The 18,851-nt window shown below is 46.5% G+C and overlaps 1 protein-coding gene across 1 annotated transcript in view; it reads left to right on the top strand.

Annotated features, from left to right (window-relative positions):
• The first annotated feature begins 13,197 nt into the window (after positions 1–13,197).
• robo3 (roundabout, axon guidance receptor, homolog 3 (Drosophila)) overlaps positions 13,198–18,851 on the top strand; it is a 128,448-nt gene continuing 122,794 nt past the window's right edge. Inside the window, exon 1 of the mRNA XM_077020462.1 lies at positions 13,198–13,351. Coding sequence (XP_076876577.1) covers positions 13,198–13,351 — 154 coding nt within the window. The remainder of the gene's footprint in view (positions 13,352–18,851) is intronic.

Here is an 18,851-nt window from a genome sequence, read left to right as displayed (position 1 = left end):
GCTTCTCGGATTGCCTCAAAATAAGACGTTAACGTGTGACTGAAGAGCACAAAACACCCAACAACATGGCATTTCAGATGCCAGCTCCCTAAATCACTGCGTGGTGATTCATTCAGGCAATGCCTAAAGCCCGTAATGAGCAGGATTGGCGTGGGGAAATTGGCCCACTTGCTGTCTCCTCACTTTTGTGTGCCGTTGATTGATAGCCACAATAAAGGCTGGGGCTGCTCCGTGGTGAGCGTACGTCTGCGTGGTCTTATCTCTGCCTGCTGACAGGGCCTCGATTAATCACCGCTCCTCAGGGGCGCACGCTACTCCTATCAGGGCGGAATCTAGATTCATGTCTGGGTTAGCGAGTTTGGAGATAGAAGTTGGGACTGAAGTCTCTAATATGGCTTCATGAATGTCAGTAAATCTTACAGTCCAATGCCAGAGGAGTTCTCCCACCACGCACCTTCAGCTGTGCCACATGAATTCTGAATAAAGTCAGAACCAGAACCATGTGTAATTTGAAGGCCATTAGCTGAGCTAGCTGCCAAAAAAAACAGAGACTCAGATAAAAATGTCACGTCTCTGGTCTTGATTTCTGCAGAAGTTACTTAATTTGCTGTTGTGCTTGTTAAGACCCCTTTCTAAGGAGTCGTGATTGGTTGTAGGTGGATTGACTTGTCATCTCTGGCCTCTGTGTGTGTGTGTGTGTGTGTCTGTGTGTCTCAGGGTTTAGGGGTCTTTGTCCTGGGCCAAAGTCCTGTGGCATGACATTTTCCTGCAGGGTTAAAGGTCTCTAGCCAAATGTCAACACGCCAGGAAGTGGGCAGATGGCCAGCAGTTCTACTGTGCCACGTGAGTGAAAGCGGCACTCCTGTTAACCTTCAAACAGGACCCAGCATCCCAGCACAGCCAGGACCAGTATCCCAGCACTGCTAGGACCAGTATCCCAGCACAGCCAGGACCAGTATCCCAGCACTGCTAGGACCAGTATCCCAGCACAGCCAGGACCAGTATCCCAGCACTGCCAGGACCAGTATCACAGCACTGCCAGGACCAGTATCCCAGCACTGCTAGGACCAGTATCCCAGCACTGCCAGGACCAGTATCCCAGCACTGCTAGGACCAGTATCCCAGCACAGCCAGGACCAGTATCCCAGCACTGCTAGGACCAGTATCCCAGCACAGCCAGGACCAGTATCCCAGCACAGCCAGGACCAGTATCCCACCAGTGCCTGGACCAGTTCAGCACTGCCTGGATGGCTTGTGATCTTCAGTGCAGAACAACTCCAAACATTTCTGTAGGGTGTGGAAGTCTTTTGGTCGAAAAATCTACCTTTGAAAATCCACCTTCAAACTTGAGTCTAAGACAGGATCGGAAGGAATAGTTCAAATAGTCACACTTAGTGTCACTATTCACTGCTTAACAGTGAGAAAATGTTTCCTGGTTGGAACTGGGCCTCGGAGTCAGTTACCGTGATTATGTTGTGACCTCGCTGGGTCTCCCGTAACTCATGTGCTGACAGTGATGAGGGGATGGATTGGTAATAGACTAAAAGAAAGAGAGTGATAGAGAGAGAGAATGAGAGGGGCGTCGGGGTGAGTGCGAGGGGGAGGCGTCCCTGCTGTGAGCCTAATTAAAAGGGGTTCAGAACAGAGGGGCTTCTGGGGAGCCCAGCAGGGCCGTGCGTCTCCTCTGTCTTTTATTAATGTAGAACACAACACACTCCTCTCTCTAATCTTACCTTACCTGATTTAATGTAGACCACTCCACAACAGTACAGAGTTATCCTTCCCTGCTGCATTGCTCACAATGAACTGTTTTGGTTAATGAGACTTATCTCAAATGCTAAAGTACCCCTTCTTTTCCCTCTCTCTCTTCTCCCTCCCTCTCTTTGTCTCTCTCTCCCTCCGTGTCCCTCCTTCTCTCTTTCTCTTCTCCCTCTCTCCTTCTCTTCTCTCTCTCTCTCTCCTCTCTTGCTACCTCTCCTCTCTCCCCACACTTCACAAAAACACATTCCATTTCTTATTTAAAGAGCTTGGCTTAGTGCTGTGTATCTAATGCTATAGTAGACCAGTAAGTAATTACAATGTAATTACATTGTCAGACAGTGTGGCTGTAGAGTGGCATACCAGTGCCTCGCAGGCATTGAAGGACGCACTTCTGTACAGCTAAAGGTCAGGCTGCTCTTCTGTGGCTCCGCCTTTTCATTCGCTTCCCAATTTTTCTGTTCAGGCTTTGAAAAGATCAGATTACATCATTAGATCTTGTGTTGATTCACAAGTAAATGTTAATGTGTTTTTATCTGAGTTTGCTAACAGGACTGTCAATGAATATTGCCATGTGCATTGTGATTCATGATGTATAAGACTCTGATGGCTGAGCAGGACTGAAACACAGTGCTGCTTTCATTAGCAGGTGTTCGATTATGTAGCAGGTTGAAGAGGGATGATTGTCTTAGTGCTGATTACACAGACTGTGTGTGAATGTATGTCTCATCCAAGATCAATTAAGTTAATTCTGAGAGGAAAAGCCATTGAACTAGACTAGATCGTATCTGTTCTCATATTTTGTCTGTCTGTTTGTGTGTGTGTGTGTGTGAGTGAGAGAGAGAGAGAGAGAGAGAGAGAGACACCCTGAGTGCATATATAATGGCAGCAGAGTGACTTTTTATGGGTGCCTAAAAGTCTAAGGAAGAAAACAAATAAATCTATTCCTCACTTTACCACATGGTCAGATGAGAAAGCTGCATCAGAACACAGCCATGATCTTCAGATCTACCAGATATGATTCACTCTGGTGACCTCATATATTGATGGGTAGGCAGAGGACAGCCCTCTGGCACAGTGGAGAAAGTTACTCTCTAGTAACACCTGACCTTTCGGCCCTCTCTATGCTCTCAAACTTACTCCCAGATCTTGTTTCAGCTAATTAACCACAGTTAATACAGCATTCCCCTCATGTCTGCTGAGCTCTGGCCATCTCCGCCGTGGAAGGGGCTGAGAATTCCATCTTAACGTTGTGGAACTCCCTCCCTAGTGCCGGCATGTCTCTCATTAGCATGGCTCCTTCATTAGCTGAGTTAAAGTCCGGCCTTCAGAGGGGAGCCGGCTCTTTTGTTCGCCCCAAACCTCCTCCAGATGACGGCAGGCCTGCTCGTCCATCACGCTGTCAGCGCACGGTGCTCTTCTGGGACCGGGCCATACCAGCCCATGCATATTCAACCAGCCATTGCCCCGCACACCCCCTAAAGCACGACAAATGTGGCCCTGGCAGGGCAAACAGTTCCATATACACCCCCACCACCATCGCCCACACCACACACCCATATTAATGCACTAATAAAGAGTCCAAAGATTCCCCCCACGGTGATGCGTCCCGTAGGAACAGGAGGGACAATTAAGGGCCTCCCGCCGTATATGAGCAACGATCACTCTTCCACAATGGATGTCGTCATGCACTTTGACATGAGAAATGTGGCTTCTCCTCAGGACACCAGCATCATACTTTCTTTCTTTGGTGACAATATTATGTTTTCCTCTGTGTTTTCCCAAGTCTCAGCCCACTTATTAGAGACCCAGTGCACGCCAGTCAATTCTTGTGTTTTTTTTTGTGTTTTTTTTTTTAGTGTTATAAATTATGTCCATGCCCTCACCATTCTGAGGGTGTTTCAAATTTATTTTGTCCTTTTGAATATTTCTCTGCATGAGCAGGCAGATATATAGTTGTCTTGCACAGATGAAGGGCAGAACTTTAATAACGGTTCTTATTAGGAGCAGAATTGATGTGATGAGCAGAATAAGTCTGGTCCTCCCTTTAGATATTCCCCTGCTGCTCTTGGCATTGTCACGCCACAGCAAATTGATATAAATAAAGGGACATGGGACATCGTGACTGCCATGTAATGCAGCTGCCTTATACATGAGACGTCTGCTTGTTTACGAGAAGTTTGTTTCTGAAAGACAATCGAGGTACATGGGGAGCAGAAGATCATTCAAACACCATAACTTTGGTAATGCATGCAGGGAAGGAACCTTCTACACTTCAACCCTGTACGGAAAGTTGATTGAGCAGCAAATGGTGATGAGACTGCGATGATTAGGCGAATGAAAAGACACACACCTAATTACAGGCCCTGCTCGTCGTGTGAGAGACTGCGGGTGAGTTGGCATTGTGTGAGGAGTGAGGGGAAGACCTCTGGGGAGGCAGACCCACCCTGGCCTTCACCACGCAAGAATCGGCTCGTCAGAAATGAGAGAAAGAGACATGCAGGGTGGAGGGGTGGGGTACGCTAGGACACATCTTTGGAACCCTGCATTTAAGACATTAGTGCCATCTATTATGATTCAGCACTTTATTGGTCATTTGTGTCTTCTTAACATGTGGTCCTCTCATGTGTCCTGTGATTGCTGAGTTCATGGTTATACATGGTTTTCTGTTTTCTGGTCTTCACACTTTTGCACACATTTATGGATGATTGGTTCGTTTTGGTTGCTAATCTGCCAGATTACAGCATTATCAGCTATATTAGTAACTTAATTATTAATACCAGCCTCCATTAAGAACAGACTTTAAGTAAGCTTGATATATTAACATGGCTCTGGTCTGTCATTAACATTTCTGCAGAACCAACTTTTAACACGCACTTTTGAGTTGCATGTATGTATGAAAGGTGCTAAACAAATAAAGATTATTATTATTATTATTATTATTATTAACCGATGCTCATGGAGCAGTAGCAGTGTGGTTCAGAAGTTGCATTACTGAGGAGGCGTGATGTTCACTGCACCTCATGTCTGCAGCTGCTGTGAGCGTGATAGTGGCAGCTCAGTGAAACACAATAATGCTCAGGGCTATTTCAGGAGCAGCCTGCACTGTGCACAGGGTTTGTCCCGCTCCACCAGTGTGTCTGTCCTACACCACCAGTGTGTCTCTCCTCCTCCACCAGTGTGTTTGTCCCGCTCCACCAGTGTGTCTGTCCTACACCACCAGTGTGTCTCTCCTCCTCCACCAGTGTGTCTGTCCTACTCCACCAGTGTATCTGCCCTACTCCACCAGTGTGTCTGTCCTACTCCACCAGTGTGTCTGTCCTACACCACCAGTGTGTCTGCCCTACTCCACCAGTATGTCTGTCCTACACCACCAGTGTGTCTGTCCTACACCACCAGTGTGTCTACCCTACTCCACCAGTGTGTCTGTCCTACACCACCAGTGTGTCTGCCCTACTCCACCAGTGTGTCTGTCCCACTCCACCAGTGTGTCTGTCCTACACCACCAGTGTGTCTGCCCTACTCCACCAGTGTGTCTGTCCTACTCCACCAGTGTGTCTGTCCTACACCACCAGTGTGTCTGTCCCACTCCACCAGTGTGTCTGCCCTACTCCACCAGTGTGTCTGCCCTACTCCACCAGTGTGTCTGTCCTACTCCACCAGTGTGTCTGTCCTACTCCACCAGTGTGTCTGCCCTACTCCACCAGTGTGTCTGTCCTACTCCACCAGTGTGTCTGTCCCACTCCACCAGTGTGTCTGTCCTACACCACCAGTGTGTCTGCCCTACTCCACCAGTGTGTTTGTCCTACTCCACCAGTGTGTCTGTCCTACTCCACCAGTGTGTCTGTCCCGCTTCACCAGTGTGTCTCTCCTCCTCCACGAGTGTGTCTCTCCTCCTCCACCAGTGTGTCTGTCCTACACCAGCAGTGTGTCTGTCCTACTCCACCAGTGTGTCTGTCCCACTCCACCAGTGTGTCTGTCCTACTCCACCAGTGTGTCTGTCCTACTCCACCAGTGTGTCTGTCCCACTCCACCAGTGTGTCTCTCCTACACCACCAGTGTGTCTGTCCCGCTTCACCAGTGTGTCTCTCCTCCTCCACCAGTGTGTCTGTCCTACTCCACCAGTGTGTCTCTCCTCCTCCACCAGTGTGTCTGTCCTACTCCACCAGTGTGTCTCTCCTCCTCCACCAGTGTGTCTCTCCTCCTCCACCAGTGTCTCTCCTCCTCCACCAGTGTGTTTGTCCTACCAGTCCTGTCAGGTCAGAAACAACAAATAAACATGTAGAAAATGCAGAGATAAAGAAAAGACAATTACAAAACATTTTTCTCCCATCGTGAGAGAATGGAATGCTGAACTTGGCTAGACGTGGCTTATGGAAGATGTGTCTGAATTGCAAATGTGAGGATTCAGGGATGCGTGATGTGTGATTTGAGATGCAGGAGTAAAGCCCTTACGCACAGGAGCTGCACAACTCCATCACTGCCTGGCTTCCCTTTCCTTCACCTAAAACAAGAGTCTGTTGCAGTCCTTTAATTACCTCCTTGTTCTGAGGCCAGGGTATTGGGGGAGCCTGAGGGGTCTCTCCCCTCTCTCTCCCCGAGGGGCTTTAGAGGGGCCCCCAAAATGAACATCAGAGGAAAGCAGGAAATCCTTCAGAAGGGACACTACACTGCAGGATTTTAGGTGTTTATGCATAGTTCTATGAGAAGCTTTTATTACTGCTGTTTGGGTAATCTAAACCAGTCTACATTTGCTTAACAACCTTTGCAGGAAAATATTGTTAGAAATATTGAAATATTTTTTTCCTTTTTAATGAGCATTCTGTTTTGTTTTGATGTAATGTTTTACTCTACACTTTTTACCTAAAGTTACTCCAAGGGGATGTTTGACACATCCAGCAGTTTACTTTGGCCGTTAATGTTTAATGAAACTTCTCTCCAAATCTATTTGAAAAACATACGGGGTAAAACACACGTCTAATTTGTTAAAATCACTGGAGGGCTCTTCATAGGCTGCGGAGCAACTTCTAATTTTCCAGAGCCTGATCTCTGTAGACACAGTTAACCAAGCGAGTCCCCGTTCTGCGCCGGTATCAGGGAGGGGCTCTGGAAATGAGCAAAATAAATTGAGAAAGAGAAGCTGACAACGAGTCCAGCTCATTGTGTAGTCTGTTAATCATTCTCCTGCCCCTCTGGCTTCAATAAAAGAGAATAAAAGAGAATAAAAGAACAATTTGGGCTGCCCCAGCTGCAGATGCCCTCTGCCTATCAGCCCCGGAGTGCCTGACTGGCGGCTGCTGTAATTCAGCGTGTGATCTCGGAAACGCCCCCTCTCTTTTGTTTAAGCGAGCCATCGGCAGCCAGATGGGGGAAATCCATAATGCAGAGTAGGGATAAGCACGTGCCCCCCCCACCCTCCCCTTTACCTACCCCACTCCTGCCTCACAAACCGGCCCATTACAGACCAATGGGGCTCCCTCTCGGCTAATTAAGCGCAGCTTTGCTAGCGCTGAGCGCGATGGGTTAGCGACCCCCAGTGAGACAGCAGCACCTGGGATGCTACCTGTTACACGGGCCGGTCACCGCCCCTGGGGGGTGGGGGGGTCAGCTGCTGGGGACTGGTGCTGGCCACGGCTGCCTGGTGACGCATGGTGCCTGTATGTGATTTGTCCACAGTGTTATCTTAACGGACGCGCTGGGTGGTTTGATGTCTTTGTGCTGGTGGATAAATGCCCTCTGTTTGGTGATGGCAGAGCATTTGTTTCCATACTGCCGTTTCCAAAGAGCCACCGTGAATGCACTGTAGTACTGTCTGCCCTGAGATTTGTTCAGCATCCATTCCTATCAGTGATAATTGAATTGAAGGTGTAATTCATTCAACTAATACTCCTTATTTCTTACAGATGTGAGAGGCGTGCTGCCTTCAAATGACTGTCCAGCTTCACAGTTCGATACGCCAGCTGTCCATAATAAAGAACGATACATCGGTCATACATTTGAAAAACTGAAAAGGATCAATGCATTTCATATAGAGAAGATTACTTTTCTAAGTAATGCCACTCAATATTCCAACCTGCGCCAGTGCCAGTTTGGTTTGGGAATGAGCTGAGGCCCTTTTTCTGAGGGATGTCATCGATTTTTTCCACTAGGTTAAATGACCTCAGATAGTGTGTGCGGACCTCCGAAAGTTGCCGAATGTCACGTTCCCTGAGCGAGGCAGATCAGGCAACTCTCCTTCGCACTTTCTCGAATGGCCGACCTAACAAATAATTCATCGTCCCTCGGCGATCGATATGAGACACTCTCGCAGTCTTTCCGTCGTGCTGATCTCTTTGTAGTGCTGATTGAGATGAGCCAGTCGCCTCCACACGCTCTGATTGTTAAATTGAGACGCTGCCCTGAGCGACCAAGCTCCTTTCAAGTCTGGAATGCCAAAGCCGTGCTGGTAAATTCAAAAGTCGCCGAAAGCTCCACAGAGCAAGCGTGAGGCCCCGGCACCTCTGCGAGGCAAGACATGGGCCAGAGGTTTTTTCAAATTAGTACCCTGTATCGGGCGGGGTGTGCTCCGCATATTTAAATGAGCGATTTGCATTTTTTTTTTTGCGCTTAATATAAAAAAATGAATTGAGAAAGGGGAATTGAGGTGAAAAAATGCATAAAGATGCCAATGTCTGCAGGAGAGGATTGACGGGGGTGTTTTGTGAGTTAACATGCATGGGGTCACAGCTAATTGTGGTTTTGTTGTGCGATTATGCTGCGTTTGCTCAGGCTTTGTGGGGAGTTAGCCATGTTGACAGAGGCTGGGTGTTTGCTGGCCCTCTCGTGCTCCTGGGCTCAAGTGTGCCTTGGCCTCCAGAGGACGGTTGGTCCCCTGGTGCCCCAACATATTGTCCCCGTCAGCCCGTCTTCCTGCCTTTCTGTCCACAAAAGAGGAAATTAGGGTGCAAGCTTGTCAGTGTTAGAGCATAATTGTGTTGTGACGTGATGTTTACTTTCTGGCCTCCTGAAGAGACGGCTAGCTCGGTGGGATTTCTGGGACAGGACTGCAGCAGCATGCCGGTGCTGTGGGTGGACGCCCTGCTCGGAGACGCTCTGCTCGGAGACGCACCTGCGGTGTCTGTGTGGGCTTCCATCAAGAGGTGAGCTTCCAATTATGCAACCTGGCATATGGGCAGTGCGGTCTAATGACAAAGAACACCAAATGCTTAGCAGGCAAAGGTCAGAGTCAGATTGTGGCAATGCCAAAAGAATCCCAATTACAGGAAGAGCTTTTCCCTGCTGGGGGCCCCCACATCCAGCTGTGGAAGCTGGAGACTGCACCTGCACAGCCTGTGAATGACACGTATGCACACACACACACACACACACACACACACACACACACACACACACGTACGCACACCTGCACTCTGGGTACCCAGAGACTGGCAGTCTGTCTGGTGGTCCCCATGCCCACGCGCCCTCCCCTTCTGACTACAAGCTGCTGTCCACACACACTCTCAAACGCTCTCTGTCTTCACCTTCACACCCCTAGCAGCAGCTCCCCAGCCGAGCACCACCGGCCCTGGGCACAGCTGTGGCACAAGGCCCTCGCACAGCTTGGCATTCTGGAGCAGATCTGTACCCTCTCAGCTGCACGTCTCACTCCCCACTACCCCAAACACATCTCTGCATATGGGCACATGGGCACAATGCCGCGCTTGAATGCTATGGCTGTGCGTGTGTGTGTGTGTGTGTGTGTGTGTGTGTGTGTGTGTTTATGCTGGCTTCCTGTGTGTGAGATAACATGTCAATATCCCCACCAATCATTCTTTGTCCGCAATCATTCTGTAGTGAAGCTGTGAAGGCGTTTGGCCACCACTCCACCCTCTCGTGACTCTCCATGAGAGCTTTACTAGCTCTTCACCGGCAGACAAAGGAGTTCAGTTGAAAGCAAAGTTCAATACCATCAATCTCTCGACAGAATACACAAATGACCATCTCTGGCAGTTTCATTGTAACAAACAATTCAAATAAGTATTTTGAAGAAACAAAGTCTTTTCTTTCCTTTGCTGTTTAAACATGTGAGGTTTGGTCAGTGAGCTGCTGCAGTCCGTCCTGCTGTGGTAATTGAGTTGGACTAGTAGTGGTGGTTTCTGGGGAGGCGTGGAGCAGTGCTGTAATGAGAGTGTGATTGTGATGGCCGTTTCTGGCAGGTTCGGGGCAAACACTGGACTTTCCAGTCAGATATTGATTTGTGTCTCTGCTGGTCTAGTTGTAATGTGACAGCTAGGAGCCAATTTTACTGATTGCGTCTTGAGTTTGGGGCCACTTAGTTCTTAAACAGACACACACATATAGAGAAGAAGAGAGAATGAGAGAGAAACAGAAACATCTGTTATTTTGTTATTTTTGATATCTTGAACATGTAGTTCAAAGGTCCCGGTTTAATTTTCAAGTATATTTCAGTTACAACAGCAAATACTTGATGGCAGGTAATTTGCATTTGACGCAGTGCCAGACTACAGAAACCCTTTTTCCTCAATGCCTTTAGTGGAATGAAGAATTAATGCACACACCCACACACACACATATATAATATACAGTATGTATATATAATAATATATGTATTCTGCAGTAGCGAACCGTGACCATTAAACCTGGGCCCGCTACTCCCCCCCCCCCCCCCCCCCAAAATTTTTTTTCCTCTCCTAATAAACTGCACTAAAGAATAAAGAAAAAACCGAGACGACAGTATAACTTTAGAAACGCATGTAGTGCGTTCAAATAACATTTGTACTAGATAACTTGTTAAGCAAAATAAGTTTCCAAACAAAATAAGGTTTCACAGCTCCGTGGTTCTCGCAAGCGGAATATGTAAATGAGGACGTCAAAGGGCCGAATCGAAACTAGTTAGCGGCCGTAGGCTAACGACAGCTAGCGTCGCCACAGCGGGCGGAAATTATCATACAGTTAAGCCCGCCCACTAAGAGGGAAGATATGATTGGTCAATTTTACTGTCATTTGAAACTGGTATTGCGCTGAATTATAACTGCCAGGCCCTCTGTAAACGAACAGCGGGCATCACAGTCCTGATAGGGGGAGACACAGGCTCACAGGCTTCCACTTAACCCCTCACCTTCCAACACAGATTGAATAGACACGGTTGAATAATTTATTTGCTTATATTTTTGTAACTGTTTAGATGTCGATTGTAAAACTGTAAGTAGATAAAATAAAATTGGATAATTATATATATATAATGTTTTAAGAATATTTTAGGCCCTCTGAGAGGGCGTAGAGGGCCCTGACGGTTCCCCACTGGTATTCTGATTCTAAATCCACTGGTCGTGTCTAGCACATATAATTTTGACATATATTATTTTTAAGTGCTTCATGTTGCTTTTGCAGGTTCATTATAATGTGCTATAATGTGTTGACAATATAAGTGGAAATATTCTCCTTACGTGAATTAATGATGTGTCTCATTCTTGTGTAGAAACACATGTTCTAAGGTCGGTCCCAGAACACTTTCCCTGCACAGTTGAGGCGGTTCTGTGGGAGGAAAGCAGTGTAGAGTTCAGCAGAGGTGATGCTAAATGATCCCGCATGCCATACTAGACTGTTTAGCCAATGGGATGGAAAACAGGATGAAGATGGGATGGTGTGTTATGGTGAAGAACCTCGGTGAGACGGTAAACAGTGAAAGCACTCTTACAGACATTCTCTGGCAGGATCACTATTGACCTGCTGTCCAGGACTTTACGTTACAAATATTTGATGCATTGCCCCTTTATTAGCATATTTCCTGGCACATTTTCCACATGCATACAGTAGCTGAGCAATGAGGACACACCTCCACAAACTTCCTCTCCAAAGACAGGAGGCACCATGGGGGTCGTCACGGCAACTTTGTAGCTTAGGCGTATCCCTTTGTCCTGCGACGCACTAGGGAAGGGCCACACTAATGAGAGTCACACTGAGACTGTCAGCCAACATACAGCCAGCACATGGGACCAGCAGACCCACAACACACACACACACACACACACACACACACACGTGCGCGCACACACCCACATCCATCCATATACGTGCATGCGTGCAGATGCACAGATTGTGAGGTGTGAACAGTACTAAAGGAATGATGCCACACACACACACACACACACACACACACACACACACACACACATATGGCAGTGAAGAGAGAAAGACTCGGATGAAAACGTTGGGAAACAGTCAGAAAATGGTTTTGTTTTTATCTTTAAAAAAACCCCGATGCTTGGAAGAGACGCTTTTTTGTTTTGGGGGCGGCGTCTGGCATCTAAAGATGAATGACCTGAAAAAGTGCTGATGGTGCCAAACATGCCACCCTAAAAAAAAACACATCCCTACAGAGAGGACGCTGCACACAAGTCACTTAAGTCTGATCGTGTCACATCTCAGATTTGATCTTATAAACTAGAATAGAAAAGAAATATTTATTCATATTGCACCTCTAGAGGAATAAGAGAATATATTGTCAAGAAATCCTGCGACAGCAGTTTCAGTTTCCCAGATGACACAACGTAGCAATAATTAACACATCAAGCAGGCGGACTGGAGTGAATGACAGGAGTGTGATTCCCCTGTTTGTTTGATAGTGTGTGAGTCTCTCACCCATTGTGAATATTTATACACACAAGTACTGTACATCTAGCTACCTTTAGTGAGGATAGAGTGGGATAGTGACGGTGTATTCTGCTGTTTCTCTAGGGATGATTATTAATCCAATAATTAAACATTTATTGCCAGATGCACCTGCTCACCCCCTTGACGGAGACCCCCCCCCCTCCCCAGGGGACACCATCAAACCATCACAGAAAGCCAGAGAACCAAAGAGAGAAGAGGGAGGGAAGGAGGGAGGGATGATTGGAGAGCGAGAGAGAAAGGGAGAGGGGGGGAGAGTGAGGTAGAGAGAGAGAGAGCGAGAGAGAGTGAGTGAGAGGAGGGGTCTGGAAAAAGAGCAGTGATTCAGGAGGGTCATCAGATAGCAGGATTCTTTCACACCGGCGGGATGTTATGGTGCAGGAGGACGAAGCGTGTGTGAAGTTATGTGACTTCAGAACAAAGACAGAAGAATAGACAAGTGACAGTGGGGTCCGTCCCCCCTCCGACTGCAGCCTCCCAACGGAGCCCCACCACCCAGTGAGAAAAGTTTTCAGCTGTCCTTTATCACTTAATCGGACTCTAATTCTCATTTTTACTAATTCATTTTTTTCTTTATTTTGAAGGGAGATAAGAGAGACTTTTGTTAAATCTGCCTCTCGGCAAGAAACACAACTAGCGCTGCGCTGAGTTGCTGTGTTCCTGAGAGCGACGGTGATTGGGGGGACCGTGAGACAGGAACGTCCAGCGGGCGGGTGAGAGGGTCCGGCGGGTGAGAGGGTCCGGGGGGCCCTGCCGTGGCGTGAGGAGATGCTGCGATACCTGATCAAAACGCTGCTCCAGATGAACCTGTTCACCGACACCATGCGTGACAGCTCCAACGGCACCGACGCGCTCTACAACCTCTCCATGCCCATCTTCAACGGCTCGCTGCTCGACTGGGCCAACTTCACCGGCTTCAACGGTCAGTGCGCCCGCACGCGAGTCTTCGGGAGATCTGGGAGTGGCACAGAGCAGAGGGTGGGCATCACAAGGGCAAGTGGGATGGGGGGGTGGGGGGGTTGCTCACTTCATAAGGAGGAAGTTTTGGGCAAGAGAGTGATAAATGAGCAGGAGAGTGACGTTTGGGCAGGAGAGTGAATATTTGGCGTTTGTGATTTTCAGAGCTCTTTCAGAGTTGTGTATTTCTGCGAAGTTGAACTGTCAGAGTGTCCAGTGGTGCTCTAGTGACGTTTGTTGTATTTAGGTTTGACCAGTAAACTTTAGGGTGTTTATCATGCTTTTTAAGTTACTCACTGATAGAGGATAGATTTTGCTTATAATCTTTATAATCTCATTAACAATATTTATGACTTGTATGCAGTTCTTACAATAACAAATCATTTTAAATGATATAAAACCTTTTACAAGTGTACCTCACAAGTACCTCACGAGTGCCAAGCAAGAACAAAACTGCTTGAGTTTCAAAAAGTTTTTTTCATGCATGTCGTGCGTGTGTGTTTGTGTGTGCACTTGCACATATGTATATGTCTGTGAGAGTGAGAGACAGAGATGGAAGGAGAGAAAAAGATAGATATATAGAAAGAAAAATTGAGCTAGAGAGAGAGGGAGAGAGTATTTGTCAGTGCTAGCCATTGCTTAAGCAGTGCGTGTAGAGGGTATCTCCTACTGTGTTCTTATCCTCAGATGGGTTAATGACAGACAGCAGCGGATGTGTGAAGGGATGTATATAGGTGTGTGTGTGGGGGGGGGGGGGGATATGTGTGTGCACGTGTGTGTTTTTGCTTATCTGTGAAGGTAATTGGCAAGAAGTTATTTCACCGTGATGCCTGTGTTTAATGAGCTTTCATGTGTGTCGCACTGTTCAAATCAATATCACGTGATCCCCAACACACCACCATTCACAAGAGAACTGTCAAGGTGACAGTCCCAGGGTCTGGCTGTGTCTTACCTGCAGATGGAGCACCAATGTGGAATCACGCACACACATAAGTAGAGTGATAGCTGGCTGTGTCTGAGCTTTTTTTCTTTCTTGCTTTCTCTCTCTTAACCTGCTTCTTTCTGTCTTCTTCCGGTCATCTCCCATCATTTCCCACAGTCTAGTGTATTCTGCAGCTCACACTGCTGTACTGTTTACCCTGTTAGATCTAATAGAGGTGATAGGAGAGGGGAAGAGAGAGGAGGAGAGAGGAGGAGAGGGGAGGGGAGGTAAAGAGAGGAGAAGAGAGGGGAGGAGATCTTGGAGGAGCAGCTTGACTCTGCAGTGGTTGATGTACTGATGATTCTGGAGACTCTAGTGCCACTCGCAGACCTTCACGTGCACTTGTGTGTGTGTTTGTATTCTCCCTTTGTTTCAAATACACTGTTTAGAGAGCACTGGTGGAAACAGTGTGTGCATACATACACACACGCGTGCACACGTGCACAAACACACACACATATGCAGTTGGCCTGTGTTCAAGACATTTCCTGTGCCTCTGCTGATGGATAGTGAACATAATTCAGCTGTGTGTTGTAATTGAAGTCTTTGTTCCTGCTGGTGTATGACTATATGTTTGAGCATGCTGTGAGTCTAATGAATACGCCCCCCCCCCCCCCCCCCCCCCCCCCCAGCTGTATGGCTACTGTCACAACGTGTGACTCAGGGACATCACAGAAGTTAAAATGGCATTAGAAGTCAATTTAACCAAAATTTTAAAATGTCTAAAGTTTTTTTTTTGGTCATATAAATTTTATTATGTTTTATAGGACTACAGAAGTTGCATCAGCTGTTTTTGTAGGAAATGTTCTGTTCTGTGCTTGTGAACTAACGCAGTTTGGTCCAAGCCCACCTGGGGAGGACCAGGAAGGACCTGCTCCATGGGTTTGGAGTATGTGTCCAGAGCAGAAGGAGCTTGTATGTGTGTGTGTGTGTGTGTGTGTGTGTGTGTGTGTGTGTGTCCTCGCTTTTGGTCTGTCTGAAACAGTTTTTCTGCTTCTCTGTTTCTGTCTGTGTATGTTCTGTCTGAGTATGTCTGTATGGTCCTGCTCCTGTCTCTCTGCTGTTGTCTCTGTGTTTCTGTCTCCCTGCTCCTGTCTCTCTGCTGTTGTCTCATTGTTGCTGTCTCCCTGCTCCTGTCTATCTGCTGTTGTCTCTGTGTGTTACTGTCTCCCTGCTCCTGTCTCTCTGCTGTTGTGTGTGTTGCTGTCTCCCTGCTCCTGTCTGCTCCTGTCTGCCTATTTTCTGCTCAAGTCTTTCTAGTTCATGATGACCACTCAGTCTGTCCGAAGCAATCTATAGTGCACAGAGTCGATAGCAGACACGTGTCAATGTAAGCAAGGCTCGGTGCCATGAGAGGAAAGCCAGGCCCTCCTTCCTCCCACTGGATATAATCGAAGGTGGAGAAAATCAATATCACCCGATAACTAATCCAGGGAACTGTAGTGAATTTACACGGACACAGTCCGTCGGCCTCTCATGGGGATTTTTGGGTTAATCTATGGATTCACCCGTGTCCGGCGTTTTGTTCAGGATGCCAGCGTTCACAGAGCCAGAGAGAATGATTGGAAGGCTGATTCCATTTCTTTGGCTGGGATGGATCACATTTTTAACAGCTTGGTGGAATTCTCTTATCATTCCAGAACTGTGGTCATTCTGGATGAACGACCAGTCCTAGTTGTGGATCGTACACCCTAACATAATTGAATTTCCTTTGTGGAAATAGACTATTGCTTGTCTAGACTGCTTTATCACCCTCTACCACGTATTGCCCTTTGGACAGGACGGCTTGGTGTGTCTGGCGCCTTCATGTGTTTTGTTTCCCTGTTGTCTTGTGGAGCAGAAACCTCAAAAGTCTCTTGGTGTGTGCGGACCCTGTGTCTAAATAATCCCATCTGACTGGGCTCTAGATAATCAAATTTGTGCAGACGATCTGATTGTCATGACAGCTTATTTCGGTGACTAATGTGACAGTGAATATGAATTCATGAATTCTCAATGAATAGTGACAGTAAATGAGTTTGGTCACGTGGACAGCAGTACTGCACCTGAGGTCAGAGCTGCAGGGGCCTGGTGGAATGTAGTGGCTTAACAAGAGTTTTATTTTAATTTTGTCTGTGTGTGTGTGTGTGTGTGTGTGTGTGTGTGTGTGTGTAGGTGTCGTTGTATATGTCTGTGTGTGTTTTAATAGATTCTTCCCAACAAAGATATCCATATTTAAATATGTCACACACATCATACCCATGCCAGATGTCTTGGAGCATTATGCATATCTTGTGCAATCTTTTGTTACATTATGTTTTTACATGCATAACCAAGCATAATGCTTTGCTTTACACTTATTTATATACACTGTATATATATATATATATATATATATATATATATATATATATATATATATATATATATATATATATATATATATATAAACCTATATATATATATATAAAAACCTTTTCTTTGTGTACTACTGATATATATATATATATATCAGTAGTACACAAAGAAAAGGTTTTTTCCCCCTCTATGTTAATCCTTATCATGGCAGGGGCTTGATCCAGTGGTGTCTAATTGGCTAGGTTGTTGTTGGGGGTCTTGGGGTGGTGTTCTAATCCTGCACTGCTAATGGGTGTGCTAGTGTGCTTCAAAGGGTCAAGTGGGCTTCTGTCTCATTGCTATAGCAATCTCATAGGCTTTCATGCTCCCTATGGGCCTAGCAACTTGCCCTTAAATTGCCATGCTACTGAATTTACCAAGCTGCATCATTCCCTACAGAATAAGTCTTTGATTCAGGCAATTCATGTCAGTGTTTTTAAATGTGTTTTTAAAAGACTTTCTCAGCACTCAAATAACATTCTCTGCCAGCTTGTCAGTGACAGTGTTCCCCTTCATCAGACCACACAATCCTTTATTTGTCCCTGTAATTGAGCCCACAAGTCTAACAAGAGAAACGAGTTACTCCATTACTAGCTTGAACAATATCGCAAAAATATTTCTAATTGGGAAATTGCAATTAGAAATTCAATTCCAAGTTTGATCCAATTACCGAGCCATTGTGATGAGGCAGGATGTAAGCTTTGAAAGTGCCAACACCCCCCCCCCCCCCCCCCCCCCCAGCACCAACATATCACCCCCCAGCACCCCGTGGCATTTCCACAGCGAGTGGTGTGTCCTTGTGAGCTGTCTCTTCTCAGCCCAGCCGTCTGTGTTAGGGGCCAGTTCCCCCTGCGTGCCTTTCTCTGTTTGCTTGTTTCATTCTCTCTGTCTCTCTGGGATAGTCATTTAGTCTCTAAAAGTGGTGGCGAGGAGAGAAATGCATTATTAATGAACCTGAGCAGACTCTTTTAACAAAAGCCAAATATGTTTATTCATAACCATGTGGATAACCAGGAATGCAAAGTAGTCCCTGTTCATCGCTCAGCAAGTGACTATTAGGAACAGGTCCCACAGACGTATGAAGACCTATATACATTTACAATACCTTCAGCTTTTTTTAAATCCCTTAACCCTGCAGCAGAGCACACTGGCCAGACTCTGGAGATGGAGATGGATCCTCTGGATTAATCCAGTAATTCAGTATATCAGTGCTCTCTGAATGCATCTTACATCTACACAAAAAACACATTGTGTTTAGACAGACAATTAGACAGAGTCAGTCAGTCAGTCAGTCAGTCAGTCAGTCAGTCAGTCAGTCAGTCAGTCAGTCAGTCTGTCTGTCTATCTGTCTGTCTGTCTGTCTGTCTATCTATCTATCTATCTATCTATCTATCTATCTATCTATCTATCTATCTATCTATCTATCTATCTATCTATCTATTTCTACCTCACAATATCAAAGCATGCCTCCGTGATCCTCGTCCCCTTAGGAGTGGCAGCCTATGAATACAGATTGAGCACACATGTGTGCAGCAGCAGATGACTGTCATCTCAGCTGCTGGCCACAGAAATCAGCTCTTCAGACACATGGACACATTTAGCAATTCTCCACAGCTCTCCACCATCACACATACACTCATGCCACATTCGCACACCGCCCTTCTAGAGCTCCACACACACACTCACATGCACACACGCATACATACACACACTTACTGCACACCTTTCCCCTGACCCAATCAAGCACACCACATCTCCATGGCTCCATGCAGCTGCTCACATGCATGCTTTTGTAACCTTTTCACATCACACATGCATGGATGCATTTACTGGTCCATAACTGTGCATCAACACCTACGAGCACACACAAACACACATGCCAAATCTCTATAATCCCCAATGTCACTGACAAGCTAATCATGGGATGTAATCGCTCTGCTCAGAATTAAATGTAGAATTATGTACATAAGAAACTATGCATGGGAATCAACCTGCAGCTTGCTTCTACATGTGAACTTGATGGACTGAAAAATGGGGGACTCTTGAAAGACTTGGTAACCCAAAGGTGTCCCCATGCATATGCAAATTGCACATCTCTTCAACTTTT

This window comes from Brachyhypopomus gauderio, chromosome 10 (assembly GCF_052324685.1).
Source record: "Brachyhypopomus gauderio isolate BG-103 chromosome 10, BGAUD_0.2, whole genome shotgun sequence".
Lineage (NCBI taxonomy): Eukaryota > Metazoa > Chordata > Actinopteri > Gymnotiformes > Hypopomidae > Brachyhypopomus > Brachyhypopomus gauderio.
Note: the sequence above shows the minus strand (reverse complement) of the source record. Positions and strands in the feature narration are given on the sequence as shown.